General features: G+C 29.3%; 4 protein-coding genes across 6 annotated transcripts in view; 2 read left to right on the top strand and 2 right to left on the bottom strand.

The window, feature by feature from the left end:
- LOC132936538 (uncharacterized) overlaps positions 1-21424 on the bottom strand; it is a 67839-nt gene that overhangs the window by 14180 nt on the left and 32235 nt on the right. For all 3 annotated transcript variants that reach the window (XM_061003280.1, XM_061003279.1, XM_061003278.1), the window contains exon 10: positions 4638-4661. In XM_061003280.1, coding sequence (XP_060859263.1) covers positions 4638-4661 — 24 coding nt within the window. The remainder of the gene's footprint in view (positions 1-4637; positions 4662-21424) is intronic.
- LOC132935882 (uncharacterized) lies at positions 7074-9925 on the bottom strand. Its single transcript, XM_061002518.1, has 2 exons — positions 9539-9925; positions 7074-8935 (listed from the first exon to the last, which is right to left on the bottom strand). Exon 2 carries the CDS (start codon positions 8871-8873, stop codon positions 7074-7076), a length of 1800 nt encoding a protein of 599 aa, XP_060858501.1. The 5' UTR covers positions 8874-8935; positions 9539-9925.
- On the top strand, positions 10282-12888 carry LOC132936536 (uncharacterized). The gene is made up of 7 exons (XM_061003276.1): positions 10282-10815; positions 10890-11009; positions 11141-11215; positions 11286-11363; positions 11465-11551; positions 11963-12482; positions 12634-12888. Exons 1-7 carry the CDS (start codon positions 10316-10318, stop codon positions 12886-12888), a joined length of 1635 nt encoding a protein of 544 aa, XP_060859259.1. The 5' UTR covers positions 10282-10315.
- On the top strand, positions 13336-16015 carry LOC132936537 (uncharacterized). Its single transcript, XM_061003277.1, has 5 exons — positions 13336-13831; positions 13904-14425; positions 14640-14734; positions 15074-15273; positions 15417-16015. The coding sequence occupies exons 1-5, from the start codon at positions 13588-13590 to the stop codon at positions 15535-15537; spliced, it is 1182 nt and encodes a 393-aa protein (XP_060859260.1). The 5' UTR covers positions 13336-13587; the 3' UTR covers positions 15538-16015.

Genomic DNA, 21424 nt, shown 5'->3' with positions numbered 1-21424 from the left:
CGCAAACGAAGCGACGCGTGGTGTCTATAATATTATTGTCATATTATCGGAGGTCAGTAACCTGCCGGCTAACACCAGCTTTCAACGGTCCTTCATTACGACTGTCAACTACTGGAGTGGTCACACTGGTCCCTGCTTTAACCGCAACGTTATCACTTCTCGATTATCATCATAATTATAATCATCGGCTTATTGCCGTGTCAAAGTGTGATCTTGCTGTATTATTTATTATTCTACATCATTATTATGTACTTGTAATATTTAACTGGGCGCCCGCTTTATTTATTATTTTATACTATTGTACGGTATTTACACCGAGTATTTGTTCATTTATTTATATTATATTTATTATTGCACGACGGTGCTTTAACCTACACGCTTGTGTTATTAATTTCGGCTTGTTGCTTGTATGAAAGTTGCCAGATCTCTGGGGTGAACATTATTTTATAACCATCCTAGGCCAACCACCTTTGTTGCCGCCGCAACATAACAAATATAAGATTAAGCATAGAAATATGATATCGGCCACGGGGGAACAGCTGGTCACACACACACACACACACACACAATCACCGTTGTAATCATTGTTTATCGATATTGACGTTTGTGTGTGTGTGTGTGTGTGTGTGTGTGTGTGTGTGTGTGTGTGTATGTATGTGTTTGTGTGTGTATCAATGACTAAATATCGAATGGTTGGCTCGCGCTGCGTTTTACGACGGGCTATAATAATGAGCCATAAACTTTTTTTTTATTTTTAATCTAGAATTAAAGAACTTATACAATCTATACTAAAAAAAAAGTACAAAAAGGTGTGTGTCAGAGTTTGTCAATATTAATGTGTTAACATCTTTTAAGCCTTATTTTGATCGGTTCAGATTTTTGGAATTAATAACTTTTTTCAACAAAATTTAAAAATATGTGTAACTTTATTTTCATTTATAATGTGTCAGGCAGAGGCGGATTTATCTTTTTTACGGCTATAGGCACCAAAAATTTGCCGCTCCTATAATAGGTGAAAAAGTTACAATACCCCTCCAAAATACCTACTCTAAATATTTAATATATAGACAATAGTAGTCGACATCCATTTTAATTTTTAGACTATTTTTTTCACCTGAAGTTATTTAGCCTACTTTGAAAAAAATGTCAATGGTTGTTCACGGAATTTGAATAAAAACCTACAATGATAATTTTTATTAATTATAAACCATCATTCATCAATAATAAAATAAAACTTTAACCATTGTTAGGAGCATTAAGTAAAATGCTACAATTTACAATATTTTTTATAATAAAAAACTTTATTTTTATAATACAAATTTAAATTTAAAATGCATACAAAATAGATTTACAAAACTTCTAACAGTTCTAACACTAATCTATAATATATCTAAACTTAACTTAACTATTTTAACTTTAAAAGTTGACGTCTTGCCGTTTTATTTGCAAACGATTTTATAATATCTTCATATGGTAATGAAACAAGAAGACTTGACTCAATTGTTAGAATTGCCATGCTGTTTAATCTTTCTTGTTTTATTTGTGAACGCAAGTACGTTTTTATTCGTTTTAAGCATGAAATTGAACGCTCTGTTGAACAGTTTGCTGCAGGTGTACACACAAAAATACGAATTGCTATATCTATGTTTGGATACATTTCGTAAAATCCATATTCTTTAAGCCATTTACACAATTGAAGGATTGACATCTTATCTTTGTTTTTAAGGTGGGCTTGAAGATGATTTTTTAGTACTTACCAGTTGCTTAGGTACTTTCTAGTTTCTTGTAGATTTGTAAAATACACGCAGTACGGACACACGACACGTGACTCGATGTTTCAAACACAGATTGCGAAATAATATAATAATTTAATAATCGTATGTCGAATTAGTAATATAGTGTGGCAGTGTGAGTATTTATTTTTATCGAAATTACGACGACGCGCGACGTCGATCCCCGATAAGAATAATAAAACCATTGTTGCTTTATATATTATTATGACCCATGCGGGCTCTGGGCGGACTATACCAACGTGTTAAAATATATAGTATTATCAAAAACTGTTTTCTATATAATTGTTTACTATAATATTTATAGGTAATGACTATAAATTATAATGAACAAAATAGATTGGTATACTGAATATCATATACGATGTACTATATGTTTGATGTTTTTTAATAAAACACTACAAAATTTGCCACCCTCCAAATTTTGCCGCCCTAGGCAGCTGCCTACAATGCCTAATGGGAAATCCGCCTCTGGTGTCAGGTAATTAAGATGATACAGATTTGGGTGAAATGGCGTTAATTAAATTGAATAACTAAACTAAATTAGCTATTTTGTATTTAGTATGTGTAACTAACAATTAATTGTATATAAGTTTGTTTTGGATAGCTTAAAATTTTTTTTTTTATAAATTTCTTCTCATTTTTGCACTATACTATTTTCAATATTATATTAATGTATATATTTATATACTAGCTGTTCTGTCCGACGTTCTTCATGCATATGATTTGTATTTTTAATAAATATATTTGAACAAAATTGATATGCCATATTTCTTCTAATTTATTATAATATAATTGATCCCGCACACTTCGTTGTCAATAAAAAATGTCAATGTATTTTTTAAATTAATTGACTCTACGTACTGTACTTCCACATTGTAGTTAATTTTTGATTAAAATAGATTTTTTCGTCACATTGTTCGTTTCCTTGATTTTTTATAAAGTTCTTTAGATTTCTAGTGGACGATTCAGAAATCTGGAGTTTTATTTTTTCATTGTCTGATTGCAATTCCACTACCATTTGCTTCAAGGTTAAACAACTTCAAGGTACCAAAACACTAGACTAAGTTATTAAATTTGGTGGTAGATTTGCACCGACGACAATATATTCATTAATTTTGCAATGCGGTCAGTTTAACAGTAACTCATTTAAATTATGTTTGTTTTTAATGACTAGCCATATTGAATAGATACCATGGTTCTCATTGTTAACACTAACAAAATAAATTAATTGGAACCGCTATACTGTAAGAACAAAGCACTTGGTGTGGATCAGCGGTCCTTAACCTTTGTGTAGTGGCGACCCAAGATATATACCAAATTTTTAATGCGATCTTTTTATAAATAATGTTCAATGGCGGAATAAAAAAAACCACCGGTTACTCTTAATTTAATAATTTTTTTTACTCTTATTACTTGTACTAGTAACAGGTCATAATATTATTATAGTTTATTTTTAATAATTGTATTGTACATATTTTTTTAAATAATTTTTAATTTAAATATTTTTTTTAAATAATGAAGAATTTAATGACTTCCTTGGTCTTGATGTTGCTTCACCAATGAATCAATTTGAGCTTCTATGGAGTTAGTAAGTGAAATACGCATCATGGGTTCGACATCAAGCTTATTTCTTGCTTTGGTTTTGATCGTAGTTAATGTCGAAAATCCGGATTCACATAAATATGTTGTTGCAAAAGGAACTAATTTCTTTAATGCTTCTTCGTAAAGATTAGGATACTCATTTCTTAAAGATATCCAAAATTGGTTTAAATTTTTAGTGTTAAAAGATTGTTCTAATAATTTATCTGACGATAATTCTAATAGTTGGATTTCATTTAATAAAGATAATTCATGATTTTCACAGGGTAAAAACGGGTTAAGAATCCACATATTGTTTGATCGAATATTAAAAGTTTATTTGGCTTTAAAGAAGCATTTGCTAGTACATTACCGCAAATAACACATTATGGCAAATCTACTCCGTTTTCATTTATATAAGTAAACCCATAACCAATATATTTATCAATGTATTTATAAGTGTAGTTCATTGATATTTTTACCTTTTGTCTAGGTATTTCGTCCTTCTCTATTTCTTGTTCATTTGCATTTGATTCCGTCTTTTCATTTTCATTATTTTTAACTACCACAGGTTTTATAAAAAAAGATGAAAGTGATGTCTGTTTACTCATTATAAATGTTTAATACACAATACAAAATTATACAAAATTATTAGTCTATTTACAAATAATATTATATTAATGCTAATGACTATTCCGCACTGGGTACAGGTAGGTTGACGTTAACCTCACGACTACACGAATAAGTACCATACGACGTTCACAACATTGATAGTTGATTCTAAGAAAAATGATGGTGAAAAACTTATCAAATACTATAACTTATAGCTATAATTATACTTAATCGGTTGACATTAACGGAAACGAATGTAATTTGATAAGCTTCTTTGTACCAATTATCAATACTGGGAATTTACGAAAACGGTTTCATTTATTATTTATATTATAAGGCTTAAAAATAAAAATATTATACCAACGTTTTAAATTTTAGCCGACCCATTTCAAATTATTGGCGACCCAACATTGGGTCGCGACCCTATGGTTAAGAACCACTGGTGTGGATAACGCTACTTATATATTTATATGATGATAAATTTGTGCAAAAAACTATATTTACTAAATACAATGTTAATATACTATAATTTTGAAATGTTTGATTCTGTTCCTTGTTATAACCATATACTATTTGATCAAATTATATAATATATTTTATTTGAATCAAAATGGTATTTGTGATGTTTATAATAAAATTATTGTAAGTACTTGCCATCACATTCTTTTGTTATTTCTTCTGTAAGAAAAAAAAATATTTTACAAATTAGATACCTACAGAATGATATTAATACAATTATATTGTTAAGAACCCCTGAATACTGTTAGTTATATTAGTCTATGGTTCTAGTAGTATTAATGTAAATTGCTGTTTAATAATGTTTCTTAATATTGTAAACTGATACGTGTGTGACACAGGCGAGTAGGACTCCCTTCTCCATACGACTGGTCTAAGGAATCTGCTGAATAAACCCTTTTTGAACGGACGACCAGCTCGTATGCGGGGCTCGCACACGGAGCAGTGAGTGTAGTGTTGGTGTCACAACAGACCATTACAGACCATTTCAGAGCATTTCATATAATTAAACGTTATTACAATTCAATAAAGAATATTACTTTGAGCCAAAGTAATTTAAACTCGTTTTGTTTTATTTGTGCGGAATCAGTGCGCGTCCATAACATTTTTGGTGGCAGCGGTGGAATACGGTTAGTCAGTATCCGTTACCACGTGTAAAAGAAGTTACGCCAAATTTTATTCTCGTATAATTGTGTAATTGTTTAATCATCAACAACCTCAAAACATTAAAAGGCTCGTGGAATCGCTAAGTGTACGTCCATAAAAATATAAAGATAAATTAATAATATTTAAACCATATAAATGCATACCTAAGAACATTTATAATACATTTTCTTCAAAAAAATGTGGTATTTTTGTAGTATATTATTTATACACTATATCATATATTGATACACTATTTAATACCTAATACAATTATACAGTTTAAATAACAGTGTAAATGACATGATGGAATAAGATAAAAAGAAAGTCGCTTAAGAGGACGCCACACGGGCAAAAATACCGTACAAAAACATGCCAATTTTGTTCCAATAATACGGCTTACTGAATGGTTTTAGAGCAAAATACCTTTATTAAAAGTTGTAGAGGAGAGTTATATCGGGTGACGTATAAGACTCGATTTTTGATATTTTAATTGTTTATACCAATTATTCGCAAGTAAAAAAGTGAAAAAAAGTCAAAACGCAAAACGATTTTATCGATTTTGAGAAGGAAATATCGAAAATCGAGTCTTATACGTCACCCGATATAACTCTTCTCTACAACTTTTAATTAAGGTATTTTGCTCTAAAACCATTCTGTAAGCCGTATTATTGGAACAAAATTGGCATGTTTTACAGTAAAAAAAATTTAATTACGGCCGTCATGTGCTGCTTTTGTTTCTAGCGGCAGCGTTTGTCCCCTCCTAGCTCCGACATCCAGACTCGCCGGCCGCCGGCAGGTCAAAACCGGTCTGTTATCGGCGGTCCGCGCTTCGCACGTCGTTGCATTATTTTTATATATACCTATTACGTTCATATTATTATTTACGTGAAATAAAACATAGTATAATTATGCTCGATTTATTACGATGCCCGCGACCATCCTTGCATTTCCGTATTGCCGTGACATCCGCGGCTGTGAGTAAAAACTTATTTTTTAGTTCCAAAAACACGGCTGACTGACTGGGTTTAGATCAAAAAACCTCTTATAAAAGTTGAAGAGGAGAGTTGAATCTGTTAACGTATAGCACTAGATTTTTGATATTTTAGCTTATTATACCAATTATTCACAAATCAAAAAAGTGAAAACAAAAAACAAAAAATGCAAAACGATTTTATATATTTTGAAAATGAAATATCGAAAATCGAGTCCTCTAATTTTATATAAAATATTCATAACAAACTCTTCAAAAACATTTAACACTAATTTCTATAGAACATATAATATTTATTGTGTTAAAAATATAAGAATTTATAAAAACTAAAACTCATTATTTTATTATTATTTATTTATTACGGGCAGTGAGCCCAATATAATGTACAAAAATATATAAATTCAACCTAAGTGGGTGTTTCAGTTACCCAACTTTACAAGTAGCAATTTTATAGAGATAATAGTAATCATATTAAAACACACGATATAGTATATAATGAGACACATATATTAAAATTTTTAGGTACATAATAGTAATAATACAATTTTTTTTTTTAATATCTAATAAACGAGTGAGGGTGCTCATTGCCAAGGCAAATCATAAAATAATTAGTGTATTAGATATCTTTACAACACAACTATACAAATTAGTAATTACTTTAAAAGTAACAAATAAAATTGAATTTATAAAGGTGATGCATTTCAATCCGATTATACATTCGATTATTTGAACAATTTCATTAAAGTATGTTATAAAATAAAATATATTTATACAAGAACATTTATACAATATATAAGTGTAGAAAAAAGTAAGATAAACATATACCTACATACTAATTATTAACTTCCGAAAAAATAATATAAATGTTGTGAATGGTATTTGACAATTATATAATAATATAATAATATCAGGTATACGTACTAAGAACCTTTACTAAATTAATTTTTAGAACTTGGAGGATTGTAACTTAAATTAATGTTTTCTATAGCTAATTGTTTTGCTTTCCTATTTAAATAAAATTTTGCTATAAAATATATTAAAAAAACTATTATTATGACAACTAAATATTTGTTTGTGTATATAAATTCATACGTTTTATCTACAATAAGCGAATTTATTAACATATCTTGTTGGTCTAATTGTTTATTTATTGTATTGAACGCATCTTTATTAAATTTAATATTTTTTATTTCATCGAAGTGGATAGGTTTGGGATAGGCCTGATTAGAAAAATTGAATATATTACAGCATGAATCATTTGTAAGAGATAAGTCTACTGGAATTGAGAAATATGTTTGATTTAATACTTGTTCAGTTTTTAGTACACCTTTCGAGGTGTAAGCAATACACCCAGACTTCAAGTATAACTTTCCAGAACTTTTAACTTTAATTTTTTGAGTGAAAGACTGTTTATTACAAATTATAGTAATTGTAGTGGGTTTTTCACATACGAAAAACCAATGATTTTTGAAAAATGAGGGATACCACATTTCTGTTTTGAATTCAGAGATATAAGTATCACATTGAGGTGGTTTAGTTAAAGAATTTTTTAGTAATTCTGTTACACATGTGGGGTCCGTGTCACAATTATGTATAATTTCATTAAATCCACAAACAAATATTTTATCCACTACTTTACAGTTATTTAAATCTGGCCATATAAAATATTTGGTCATTATTTTGTCCATTAACAAATACATAGAATTTTTAGTCATATGCAGAAATTGACCATGTTCATTAATTGGAATGTAAATAGGTAATATGTAATAAACGTTGAAATTTTCTATAAGGCACAGAGGAAATTTTAAAGAAAAAATAAATCTGTCATTTATTGTGTGCATTTCAATACTTAATATTTTGAATATTTCTTGAATATTATCCTCATCAAATTTAACAGGGATTTTCAAATCATCCGGGAGTATACTCTGAATATTTTTTATTTCCGAAAGCAATTGGTCAGGTGTTATTATAAACGCATCTACTACATTATTCTGTACGTTAGAAATTACTCTTTGCAACCTACTAATAAACATGTCCAATTCAAATATTGTGTTTTCTAAAAGAGTTATCGAACTCAGAATAATGATTTTTCTGTCTTCCTTAGCTATCTCAATAATCAATTCGTTCACTTTTTTCTCGCCTTCTTTCATATTTGCATCAAATATTTTCTTATTTTCATTAAATGATGTAACGGAATCATTAAAATTAATTATTGTGCTTTTTAGTATAGATATCTGATCATGAACAATACGCATAACATCTTTCTCATTGTTTTCTAATTTATCGATCGTACTATCATATCTTCGTACATCGTCAGCATCGGCTACTCCAAACATCCATTTTAATGCCGTACCCCCAAACTCAATAGATCGCTTAACTTTTTTGTTATGTCTACCCATTTGTACAATTAAACCTATCTCGTTTTCCAATCTGTTCGCGTGTTTTTTTAACTGATACAAAGTTATAGAAATGTCTTTGAACGCAATTAGTTCAATTGAGTTTAACATTTGTCTAATATTTCTAAGACTGTTATTTAAAAATTTTAAATCCATATATGTGTTTACTGTCCAACTACTTCCGCAAGCTCTACCATTACCTATGAGTTCGTACTGCAAACCCGGGCTATCGCTGGTTGATGTTAATTCGAACAAGTCTTCTTCATGGTTACCAAACGTCGTAGAAATTTCTATGGTAAATAACAACAGCAGTATTTGATAAACGACCTTCTGAAAGTCCATTTTTTTTTTACTTTTTTTCTTCTGTGTCCAATAATTATATTTGACGTACTATGATCGTATATCTACAACAATAAGATAAAGTAAATTTAGATCATGTGTAATAAGTATGAACAAATAATGATAATACAATAATATCAATAACACTAAGGTCATGATTACATTTTTTTAAACATAAAATTTAATTTAATAATATGAAAATTTGTTGCATTTTTCTTTTTATATTTTTCAGTATATTTGGCTTTGTTTGTTTTACTTGTAAAAAATTAAATTTATTTATGAAAAACACCTCTAAAGAAAAACCTAGGAAATCTAGGTATAAGTACATAAAGAGTCACCAATTTCTATAAATCAGGCCCCAATTGTGGGATCGACATGTATAACAATTAATATTGAAATCAGAGTTTGGCATCATCGGTCGAATACAATTTTATTTAGATGATTATTTTGATAATATTTTATTCGAATAAAAAATTATTTTGATAATTATAATTTTACAATTATTCGAATAATTTGAAAACAATATTATTCGAATAACAAATGATTCGACTAATTTTTCATTCGAATAATTATCTAGATAATATTTTGCTCAACTCTGATTGAAGTACCAAAATTAATTAAGAATTGAATTTTAAAAAAAAATTGGTAAATAAAATCAATTTTCTTACCTGTTTCAATGTTTGAATTTTGCTTGACGAATGCAGTCGAATACCAAAGTCCGTTGATCTTTTAACTTAAAGTAGTAGAATGGCGTTATATGTTTATAAGAAACTATTCAAATAAACACGGAAAATAAAGGATTGTCGAAACACTGTGTATTATAACGTACAAAAAAATTGTTTATTCTATCTTGAAGGCTTGCATTCGATGGTGTACTATGAAGTACTGATCAGTAAAATGTATTCGATAACGCGCGGGATATTGAATATTGTTTGTTACAATGATATTATTATTATATTATAATTGATATTATATAGACTAATATTGTATTGTATTATAATTAGTATATTATTTTCATAATATACTTATTAAGCATTCTAAATTATTAACTTTTTAATGCGTTTGATAATAACCAAATGTCTAATGACAAACGCAATTCTGGCTGTCAGATACTTTTATCTAATAAAATATCAATTAATATAATTACTTATATTTGGACATATAATTAAAAAATGATTATAGCATGATATTTCATCTTCATCGTAAAGATATCGTAGATAATTATAATATATAATTATCGTCCAATTAAGGAATCAAAAACATTCACATAATATATTATGAGTAACGCATTTTATCAAACTATAGTTAATTTTTTATTTGACTACTTATGTTCTGTATACAATATATCTAAATATATTGATTTTACTCATTTAGTTTAGAAGTAGTTAAAGTGCGTCGTGCGTGTGTTTTATTCCGTTTAAAAAAATTCGTTTTTTCTTTATTGTATGAAAATGGCTTTGCAAAATATTTTTTTGCTATCAAATCGCTCAGCTTTAAACTTAAAAGAAGCCATTAAATTACTTAAAAAACCAAATTTAAATAATGATGACGTAGTACAGTGTTATAACTTGGAGCCAAAATCAGGTTTGTGGTATATGTGTGGGTACAATCAAAGTTCTGCTGACAGCATTGAATGGCAATCAACAGGCACTCGTTCATTGCCTAATGAAAAAAATCCCACCGTACTAGTCGAATACTTTTCATCCGAAAAAGTGAATAAAAGTGTATTTAGATTGACGAAAAAAAACGAATATGACGCTGCCTTGGTTAACTATTCAGATGTGAACCCTACATTTGAGAAATTAAAAAGAACCCGTATTTCTAAAAAAAAATCTATCAAAAATATTATGAAAAGCCGTTTCAGACTAATAAAAAAATATAGTAACTCTGTTTCTATTGTTTCTGATGAACTAATTGGACACGAACCTGCAGAAAAACATGTCAGGTAGGTACAACAAACATTATGAATTGTTCTTCTTATAATTGTATTGTGCCTAAATTGATATTATTTTTTTCAAGCAACAATTTTGGACCATATTTAGGATATGATGGTTCCCTTCCAGGAGGTTCTACCTTTGTGCAGTCTACAGTCCATATAGTAGAATCTGCTCCGAGTGCTCCGATTTTATCACAATTTAAGTAAGTACGTCCTTCTGATTTTACGCACTTTTAATATCAACACTGTGCCATCGTACATTTACTTATAACGGTCGAATTTAAAGTTTTTTAACGCCGTGGTTCGACATAGTACATTACGTTACTTTTTTTAGGGATTTAAATATTTCACCAATTATTGACTCTAAATACATACAATCACCGAACAAAGATTTTATTCCTAAGAAAGAGTAAGTGTTTAGGTACTACTTATTATTTTTTTTAGGCTAGACAATACATTTTTATTTTCCTAAATTATAGTGCAGATATTATGATTGAGCACGTGATTACGCCTATAACGTTATCGTCGAAAGTAACTGAATGGTCAAATGAAGTTAAGTAAGTTTTTGTATATTTTTGTTCATTACTTAGTTGACAATATATATTTTAATTTTTAACTCTTATTATTATTATTATTTATAATATATTATACTTTATAGTGATTCCAATGCGTCTGAACATAGTTTGAGTATTCACACAATAGATGATAGCTTATCATCAATTAACACAAATAAATCAAATACTCAGTAAGTATGTCTGTAAGGTTAAATCAAAAATTGTATTTGAAAATGTTATTGTGTATATAGAATATAATAATATATTTTAAAAGTTTCAATAATCCACAAATAATATAAACGACATTGATTAAAAAAAAAGAATAAAACAATTTAGGTACATATTTAAAAGAAATATAATATAATATAATAAGAAAAATCCATATACCCATAAATTGCTCAAAATTAGTCTAAATATTTTTAATTTTTAGTACTTACGGTTATTAGTTTTTGATTAGCAAAAAATAAAAAATTCGTATGCCAATTTGTTCATTGACGTGTAAATATCCAATGTCCAACTTCGAACGCTCGTAAAAAATTAATTTAACTTTTATTATCATAATTTGAATACAATGAATGCATTAAAAATGTTCATTGTTTTAGAATGTTAACTGGTCGGAGAATTGTCAACATGTCTGATATAATAGAACAAATTAAAAAACGGCATAGTGGTCCTTATGGTTGTTCGTTTATTGACACGGAATATGAATCAGAAGTGAATTATGGATTTCTATCAGTTTTTACTTTTAAGTGTAAAATGTGTAATATTAAAACTAGACTACATTCGGAATATATTCATAATTCAGAAATGAATATTAATAATGCTGCGGTAAATGCTTGCCAAGCTATAGGTATTGGACATACACAGTTAGCAGAACTATCAGGATTTCTTGATTTGCCTGCATTGTCGAGTACTGGTTTTTTGCGTGTTCAAACCGAGGTAGCTGAAATAGTTCACGCTACAGCTTGGGACGAAATGAAGAAAGCCGGTGAAGAAGAAAGGAGATTGGCAATAGAATCTGGTAACTTGGATGTGGATGGCATACCAATTATTACAGTGGTCGCGGACGGGCAATGGTCCAAGCGAAGCTATAAAACCAAGTACGATGCACTATCAGGCGCGGTACGTACTTATTATCTAAGTACCTACATATGAAAAATATTTTGAGTTCATCCAATGAACCTATTTAGTATTTATTATTTATATTATAGTATATATTTATTTTATTAATTTATTTAATCGATTTATTTATTATATATGTATTTGTTTACAGGCATCAATAATTGGTTATAGAACCCAAAAAGTTTTATTTGTCGGGATTCGAAATAAATATTGCATAATTTGTCAAAAGTCTTCAAGTATGAAGGATAAAGAAAAACCTGTACATACATGTTTCCTCAACTGGAAAAAGGCTTCAACTTGCATGGAAGCAGATGGTGTGCTACAAGGATTTTCCAACAGCGTTGAAATGCATGGTCTTAAATACAACTGTTTAATTGGTAAATTATCAGCTACATTTGAATTTTGAGCGGAGACGGTCCGTCCAAATTTCGTAGAATTTGAACGAAATTACTGTCCATAAAAATATTCACGTGTTTATTATATTAATAATAATAATGATAATAATTACAATAATAAATAATGTTTTAATATTATAAGGTGATGGAGATAGCAGCGTCACTAAGCGGTTAGCCGAAAGTCGACCATATGGCTTTAACTTTACAATAAGAAAAATTGAGTGTAAAAACCATCTTATGAGAAATTATGCTTCAAAACTAACAACACTAGCTAGAAATTCGAGTTACCCTCTTCGTGTTCGCAAATTTATATTATCAAACATTAAGAGATTTAGAAGTGATGTTCAGATGGCAGCACTTCATTGGAGAAAAGAAATCAATACTACCAAAACACAAAAAATTAAAGGTATCTACATATGTCCTATTTATAATAATTTTGGAATTTGGTTGGAGTAGGATAATAATTTATTTTAAAATGTGTATGTTGTTATATCATATAGTGTATAATATTTTGTACTATTGTTGACCAATTTACCAAAATTTCTTTATTGCATAAAAAGACTAAAATATATATAATTGTAGGTCTGAGGAGTGATTTAATCAATGCACCATATCACAGACTTGGTCATCATTCAAATTGTAGGTCATATTTTTGTGATCGATCAAAACAAATTCAATTAAATTTAGTCCCAGAAGCTGAAACTAGTGGAATGATGAGGGAAATAGTGAACATTGCTTCAAGGCTTGTAACTAATGCGGAAAGTTTATTAGAAAATAAGACTTCTAATATCTGTGAACAGTTTAATTCTGTTATTAATAAACACGTTGCCGGAAAACGATTAAATTTTAGTAGTAGAGGTAATTATAATACAAGAGTAGAAGCTGCCATTGTGTCATTTAATTCCAAACAATATTTAAGACAAATTCATAAAACATTTACTAAATGTAGTCCAGGTAAAATGCATATTTACGTTTAATAAAATAATAACTTTAATATAAGTTAGCTACATAATTATTTTATTACAGGAATATTTGGAAAAAAGTTTTTGAAGAACAGTGAAAGAATACGACTTAATACCAGTAAAAGAAGACAATTATTTCCGGAAAAAAGAAAAGCTAAAAAATCTAAAATGGAAGGAGAAGACGAAGATTATGGACTGGCTGAACCTTTAATAGAATTTTTTTCATCAGAAGAAATGGAAAACAAAAAAATTAAATTTTTAGAAAAATTAAGTCGAGCTGATGTAAAAAAAATCGAATTTGAAACTCGAGACCAAAGCAGCAGTGAAATGTGGTACAACGAACGTAAAATACGACTAACAGCTTCAAGATTTGGTCAAATTTGTAAAATGCGGCCAAACACTAGCTGCAAAAATGTAGTTCATAATATTTTATATGCTTCTGATAATCTACAAACAAAATCGATACAATATGGTAGAGAAATGGAGACTTTAGGTCGTCAAAAATTTGAACAATTGTCAAAAGAAAAAGTTTATGAGAATGGTTTGATTATAGATCCAGAATTTCCATTTCTAGCTGCCAGCCCAGGTAACAGAACAATATTATTATTTTACTACCAAAATATTAGTTAAATAAATTATAATTTATATTTTAAAAATAATAAAAATTAAATCACAAGTTAAAAATGTACAAATGTAAAAATTAAAAGTCTAAAATATAATAAATATATAAATCTGAATAATTACCCCCAACATAGGGAGGCTGCTAATACATTTTTTGTAATATTCAACATATTTTATAGACGGTCTTATTGGTGAACATTATTTATTGGAAATAAAATGTCCATATTCTGCTCGTGATTCAAACGATGCCATTGAAGCAGTGAACAGTAAACTTGTAAGTATCAAATTATGCTTAATTATAATTTTAGGGGTGTATGCCAACAAAATATTGCTGGTAAAATATCGTGACCAAAATATTATGTTAGAATAATTAAATTGCTGCTATATTTTATACCGATGATATTTTTTTCATGCGACGTGCAATATATTGGTTTTGCGATAATATTTTTATTTGCAATATGTTGTCGATAATTACTTAGTACCTTAAATTTGTATTTAGTTTTATAAGGTATACGGTTAAATATCGTTAGATTGTAAGAGTTTTAGCCTTCGTAACATTATGTTGTGTGAAGTGTGAACGTTATTTTCATTTTCATTTTGATTTTATTTTTAGCTACAATATTGCAAAGTTGAAGGGCAAAAAATTAAATTGAAAAAAGATCACGTATATTACTACCAAATAATGGGACAATTACACGCTACTAAAAGAGAAAAATGCTTTTTTGTGATATACACGGCCAAATGGATCAGTATAGAAGAAATATACTTTGATCAATCATTTTGGGATTCCAAAATGTCTGAACCGCTACAAAAGTGAGTCCTTTTTTTTAATAATTTGTACACTCTGAGTAATTAGATAATCTTTCACACGAATGCAGTCAATAAAATGATTTATCTATTTTACCTATTTTATTAATATATTATATTTTATACTTTATTATATTTTGTACTTTAAGGTTTTATATGAAGTCTTTATTACCCGAAATTATTGATCCACAATTCCCTAAAAGAATGCTGAAATCAGATATTCGAGAACCAGACCACATAAAAAAAAAAATGATTATAAAAAAAAATTAATAAACTATTTAAATATAATTTAAACTAGTTTAATGTTTTTTTTATTTTTTAATTTCTTAGATTGCAACTCAGTAAGTTGTAAATCCAATTCAAGTAGTTTATTTATGGCTGATTAAAATGTAAGAAGAGTTATACCGAGTGACGTATAAGACTTGATTTTCGATATTTCATTCTCAAAATCGATAAAATCGTTTTGCGTTTTCAGTTTTTTACTTGCGAATAATTGGTATAAAAAATTAAAATATCAAAAATCGAGTCTTATACGTCATCCGATATAACTCTCTTCTACAACTTTTAATTAAGGTATTTTGCTCTAAAACCATTCAGTTGGCCGTATTATTGGAACAAAATTGGCATGTTTTTGTACGGTATTTTCGCTGGTTTAGCGTCCTCAGTGTAATATAGAATAATATAAATAATAATATGTATTATAATCAATGGTTTTATGGTAATACATTCGAAAATATGGGTAAGTATAAAAATTAAATATATAATAGTTATGTCTATATTGATATTTTTACAAAAAAAATGTAAATCGTAAGTTATTGTACGTGTAAAATATTGTCAACTCGAATACCTAAAATGTTAGTACTAATAGTACTACAATTAAAGGTACGGTAGAAACTAGATTTTCTTGGCAACATAATATTGTTATATACAAATAGGTATACAATTGGGCAGACAGTGGCTTTAATTAAAAGATGGTTAGTGCATAAGAGCGAATATTTAAAATATTATGGTGGCAATGAATTTAGGTGTATGCATTTTATTTCGATTCGACACATCACGGACGAACGTTCATAAGATAATAAACAACGCTCCCGAACGAGCAATTCGTCGGTCGTTACACGGCTGTGTGTAGTGGGCGCGGCTTAAACGTCGCGTGCTTGCGGATCACGAAAACACCTAACAGCGCATTCTCTTGGTCATTGCATGGTTTCGTTTGCCCGTGTGGCGTCCTCTTAATTAAAGTGATTATATTGCAAAAGTCACATGTGTTATCACGATGTCTCTTATCACAGCATGACATAATATTATAACATGATCTATTGATCTATATTATATTACAATATTATGTATTTGTTTGATGATTTTTTATATTTCCCTGGAACCTAATTGTAGGGTATACGATGATTTTGAAGGACCATTCGATAGATTGAACTTGTAGTAACCTTATCTATCGAAAATATTGAATGCGTCAAGGGTAGGCAACCAAAATTGCATGCGCGATTAACGTTTCAGACAACGACCATATGACAGCACCTACTTCCAATATATGGGCAATTCAACACACAACCCAAAGATGTGATGGTGGGTAGCAATAACGCGACAACGGACAGCATGGAATTGACATGTACCGAAACGCGAAGGTGTAGACGATACAAGCTATATAATGGGAAATAGGATTGTGCAGTTTAATTTTACAGGGTTGGGGTCTCTGTAGTCGGATCTGTCCAATTGTTACAATATGGATTGAATGATCCAAAATATCCTAGAATCAGTGACTGAGGAGGGGCAGATGGTTGGTCGATCCACAGCGTATTGCATCTAGACGACCTGGGTGGCCTCTCACACAACGCACAATGGTTGCTGTCGGAATTACGTTAACGGAGAGTGATACCAATAATTAAGCCGATGATGTCGTAATGATCACCGTATACTTAATTCTTATTGACTACAATTAATCCGGACTATAATACAGAAACGAGAGCCGAGAGGTAATATAACAGGAACCAAATAAATAAATACTCACCGAATTGTAAGCGATATAATACTATTTATTGGTAGTCGTTACATAGTAATTACGATATGCAGATTCAATATTTGTGAAACCAGAGACAAATACAATGATTATCGTGTCATATTACTGACAACGTAAAAAGAGAAACAAAATAAAATATAAATTATGGTGTTATTTACATTGATTTAGCAGACATTAGAATTACTTTTGTATGGAATGAATCATGAGTATAATGCACAGGAATAGAGGGTAAAGAGCGGAGGGATAAGAGTTGTCCATTGTGCTTGCTATGCGTTATCGCCGCTATAATTAATGTGGTGACAGAAATTCTGACGACAGTTAGTGGCATGAACACTAATTTTATTATTGCACAATAATTTATGCAAGTGAGGAGGTAGTAATATTATCGAAGATTCCACCTTAGTTGTAATATACAACACGAAGACAAGGGTAACATTTGTGGGATATTCACTTAAATATAATATTTAAGTTAGCCTATGCAGATGACATTGTGCTGATGGGTGAAACCAAAGAGGAAATCATCAACTCAACATCTAAACTCATAAATGCAAGTAAAGGAATAGGATAACATGTAAACGAGGGGAAAACTAAGTATATGGTTGTATCGAGAAGACCACCAAATATAGATTCCATAGTAGTGGATAATTATAAATTTGAAAAAGTTGATAATTTTAAGTATTTAGGCGTAAACATCAACAACAAAAATGATATGCATATAGAAAGAAGTGAACGGATCACTAGTGGAAATAGATGTTACTTCAGTATTATCAAACTCCTGAGGTCTAAGCTGTTATCGAGAGGATCAAATATACTACTATATCATAGCTACCTTCGACCTGTGATAACATACGCCTGTGAAACCTGGTCGTTAACTAAAGGTGATAGCAGAAGACTTATCACGTTCGAAAGGAAAGTGTTACGAACCATTTATGGACCAATCTTCAACCCAGAAACACAGACATACGAAAGAAGAAGCAACGAAAATATAAAGTATCTTTATAATAAGCCAGACATACTCTACTTTATTAGGAAAAAACGACTAGAATGGTTCGGACATGTATGGAGGGCAGATGGACAATTAATTAAAAATGTACTTATCAATAAAATAAATAAAACGAGACCCCTAAGACGACCCAAAACCCGATGGATTGACGTAGTTGCCAAAGATATAGAAATGATAGACCAGGACGCAACTTTAGAGACAGCATATCAGAGAGAGAGGTGGAGAGAAATTTTGATGGCAGCGATGGTCCTGAATGGACCGCTAAGCTGAAGAAGAAGAAGAAGAGATAATATTTAAACTTATATCAGGTTCCCTAAAAACTTAATAAAATTACAATTACTTTACAAACTATTGCGTACTTTATACTAGCTTAGACATTCCATGTCATACAAGTTTAATATGCAAATTAAAGTTGCTTTATTAGTTAATCTAATTATAAGAATATAAAAATATTGTGAATTTATGATATAATTTAAACCACAAGCTGGTTTAAAACAAAATAAATGTTGATTTTGTATCAGTGATAACCTATGGAAGAATATATAGTTGATCCGTGCATGTTACAACTATAACAGAAAGAACTAGGTACTAAGATGAGTGAAAATCATAGAATTACATTAACAAAATAATATATTAAATGACTTACATAGTTTGTTGGCCCATGAGGCAAGACATTATAAACAGACATTATATTTGTAATTTGTGTCAACCATTTGTATTTTTATTTGTTACGTTGCATCTTTATGTAGAATTATGTATCTTTATTTATTATTTTTATGTTTCATCTTTCTATATCAAAAACTACTAAAAGTCAGGATACAACGTTGTTTAAGACAGCAGATATAAAATGGTTATAAAGAGTTAATTATTTGATTCGATCAACTTGTACTTAAAATAGTTCAGTTTAAAAACTCTAGAACTTAAGCTATATCATTTTTAAAAATAACTTTCCTATTATAACTGATAAGCTTAAAAGTTTTATATATAAAATCGATTATCTTACTTTCACATTCTAAAGGTAATATACAATTGTAAATTAAACAAATATTTTTATAAACGTGTTAAATTTCACCATATTTTTTGGTTAGGGAATTCACATTTTCTGAAATTGGACGTTTTGCTCTGCTAATATTTTCTGTCTTGTTCCTTGTAAATTAATTTTCATTGACATACTGACGCTCTTATTGCCTCCTAGTCACGTCTCCTCATAATATAACCGAAAAACTTAACCTGTCTTTTCTAATTATGTCTAAAATGAATGCCATGCAAGCCATGTTTCATCTAATGAATTATTTTTTATTCTCTCTACCCTAATTACTCGTTCTTTGCATTCTCTTTACTGCTACAACAAACCTCTCTTCAATTATATTATGTCACTGTCCGACATTCCGATCCATACAAAATGACCAGCCTCACGAACCTATTATAAAATCTTTTAATCTTAACGGAATTATCTTGGCCTTTGTCACACAAAATATCCGATACTTATCTCCCCTTCATCCATTGAAAAACAAAAGTATTTATGTCGTCATATTAAAAACTACATTTCTTGGCAAACAAAACGTGGTGGCACTTATGCGGTCAGCACCTTTTTCGCGCTGTTTATGGTTATTTTATTTTATCCACCGGCATATCAAATTGTAGGCTCTTTATAACTTATTAGAATATAATATATAGTATACCTAATATATTTTATATGTTTATAATATATGTTAAAAACGTGTTGTCATATACTGGAGAGATTATAAGCGTATTATAATTGGATATTAAAAAAAATTGTTTTGACATTTGGTTGTTTATGGGTATAATTGTATCATTATTGATAAATTTAATATAGTATATTTACTTACAAGTGTTTTTTAAGTATTTACTTAAATTACTAACTGAATCGATTGACAAATTTAGTATTATTAAATGAATTAGGTATTTATTAAAATGGTATTTGGTAAGAATAATAATGATAACAATAATCTTTTAAACTATCATCATTAAAAAATACTGCTAGTCCTATTCCTGGAAAAGTGTGAATGGAAGTTAAAATATATCTTAATATTTATTATAGCATATATTTTGTACATAATATAATGTACAGCGCATTTGATTTGTACCCTGGTAGATATAAACTGGCACGAAAAAGGGACTGGCCGCAAATGGCCTGACGGCATATGTCCCGGTACTGAGTTTACGTAAATTGGTCGTATAAAATTTGTCGTTCGGTAAATTGTCATCATACATTTTCGTCATGAGACGTAAATACTGGTTTAAGAACGTTATCTAGGTACAAATAGACAATACAAAGTATTATAATATATTCTATATACCTACGTCCTACATTGTCCCTACACATTTTGCGATAGTAAGTTGAATAACAGCTTGTACAATGAATGTTTAATTATCATAATTACAGAATATATGAACGGTTTTTAAGAGAAAAATTGATACTTTTCAGGAGACAAAAACATTATAACTTTGTACATAATATTTAATGTTTTTAAATTTTGTTTTCATAATCATGTTTAACAAATGTTTTGTTATTTTACTATTAATTTATTTTCTTCAAATTATAATAATTTATGACCGATTGCATATTATACCTGTTTCATTTCAGCCCTTTTGCATCATGACTTAAGATCTATCGCATGTAATTTTATAATATTTTTGCCCTTTGTCAATATTATGTTATAATTATAAATGAGGGACTTTGGCCGTTTCTCATAAATAAAAAATTCTGTATAACGACTTATTACCATACGCATTCTATTTTATCTCGAAAATCAAATCCCACATGGCATCTACAGTGGTACCATTCAGCGTGGCTTGAAATTTCGCATAGAATAAATGAATAAACTGAAAATGTCCAAAATTGACTTAAGCCTTTTCTCTTAAAAACCGTCCATATTATAGTATTATTAGTTGAATATCCCGGCTTCGCCCGTGTGGAGTTATTGTGTCAAATACTTTACGATATACGTTATACAGCATTGGTTCTTAACCTTTTTAAAACCACGGAACACTTATAGTTGTATAAGATTTTTGTGGAGCACTGGGTCGTAAAACAAAACAATACTTACATTTTTTTTTTAAATAAAATTACATATATAATGATACTCGTATTTAGTCAG

This window comes from Metopolophium dirhodum, chromosome 1, assembly GCF_019925205.1.
Source record: "Metopolophium dirhodum isolate CAU chromosome 1, ASM1992520v1, whole genome shotgun sequence".
Classification (NCBI taxonomy): domain Eukaryota; kingdom Metazoa; phylum Arthropoda; class Insecta; order Hemiptera; family Aphididae; genus Metopolophium; species Metopolophium dirhodum.
The sequence above is the reverse complement of the archived record's forward strand: the minus strand, read 5'-3'. Positions and strand labels throughout refer to the sequence as shown.

Excerpts from the sequence above, each read along its gene's own strand:
- LOC132936536 (XM_061003276.1), top strand. The coding sequence starts at position 10,316 with ATGAAAATGGCTTTGCAAAATATTTTTTTGCTATCAAATCGCTCAGCT. Across the intron at positions 11,364-11,464 it reads GAATGGTCAAATGAAGTTAA|TGATTCCAATGCGTCTGAAC; the intron begins GTAAGTTTTTGT and ends TATACTTTATAG. Across the intron at positions 11,552-11,962 it reads ACAAATAAATCAAATACTCA|AATGTTAACTGGTCGGAGAA; the intron begins GTAAGTATGTCT and ends TCATTGTTTTAG.
- LOC132935882 (XM_061002518.1), bottom strand. The coding sequence starts at position 8,873 with ATGGACTTTCAGAAGGTCGTTTATCAAATACTGCTGTTGTTATTTACC.
- LOC132936537 (XM_061003277.1), top strand. The coding sequence starts at position 13,588 with ATGATGAGGGAAATAGTGAACATTGCTTCAAGGCTTGTAACTAATGCG. Across the intron at positions 13,832-13,903 it reads ATTTACTAAATGTAGTCCAG|GAATATTTGGAAAAAAGTTT; the intron begins GTAAAATGCATA and ends ATTTTATTACAG. Across the intron at positions 14,735-15,073 it reads AAGCAGTGAACAGTAAACTT|CTACAATATTGCAAAGTTGA; the intron begins GTAAGTATCAAA and ends TTTTATTTTTAG.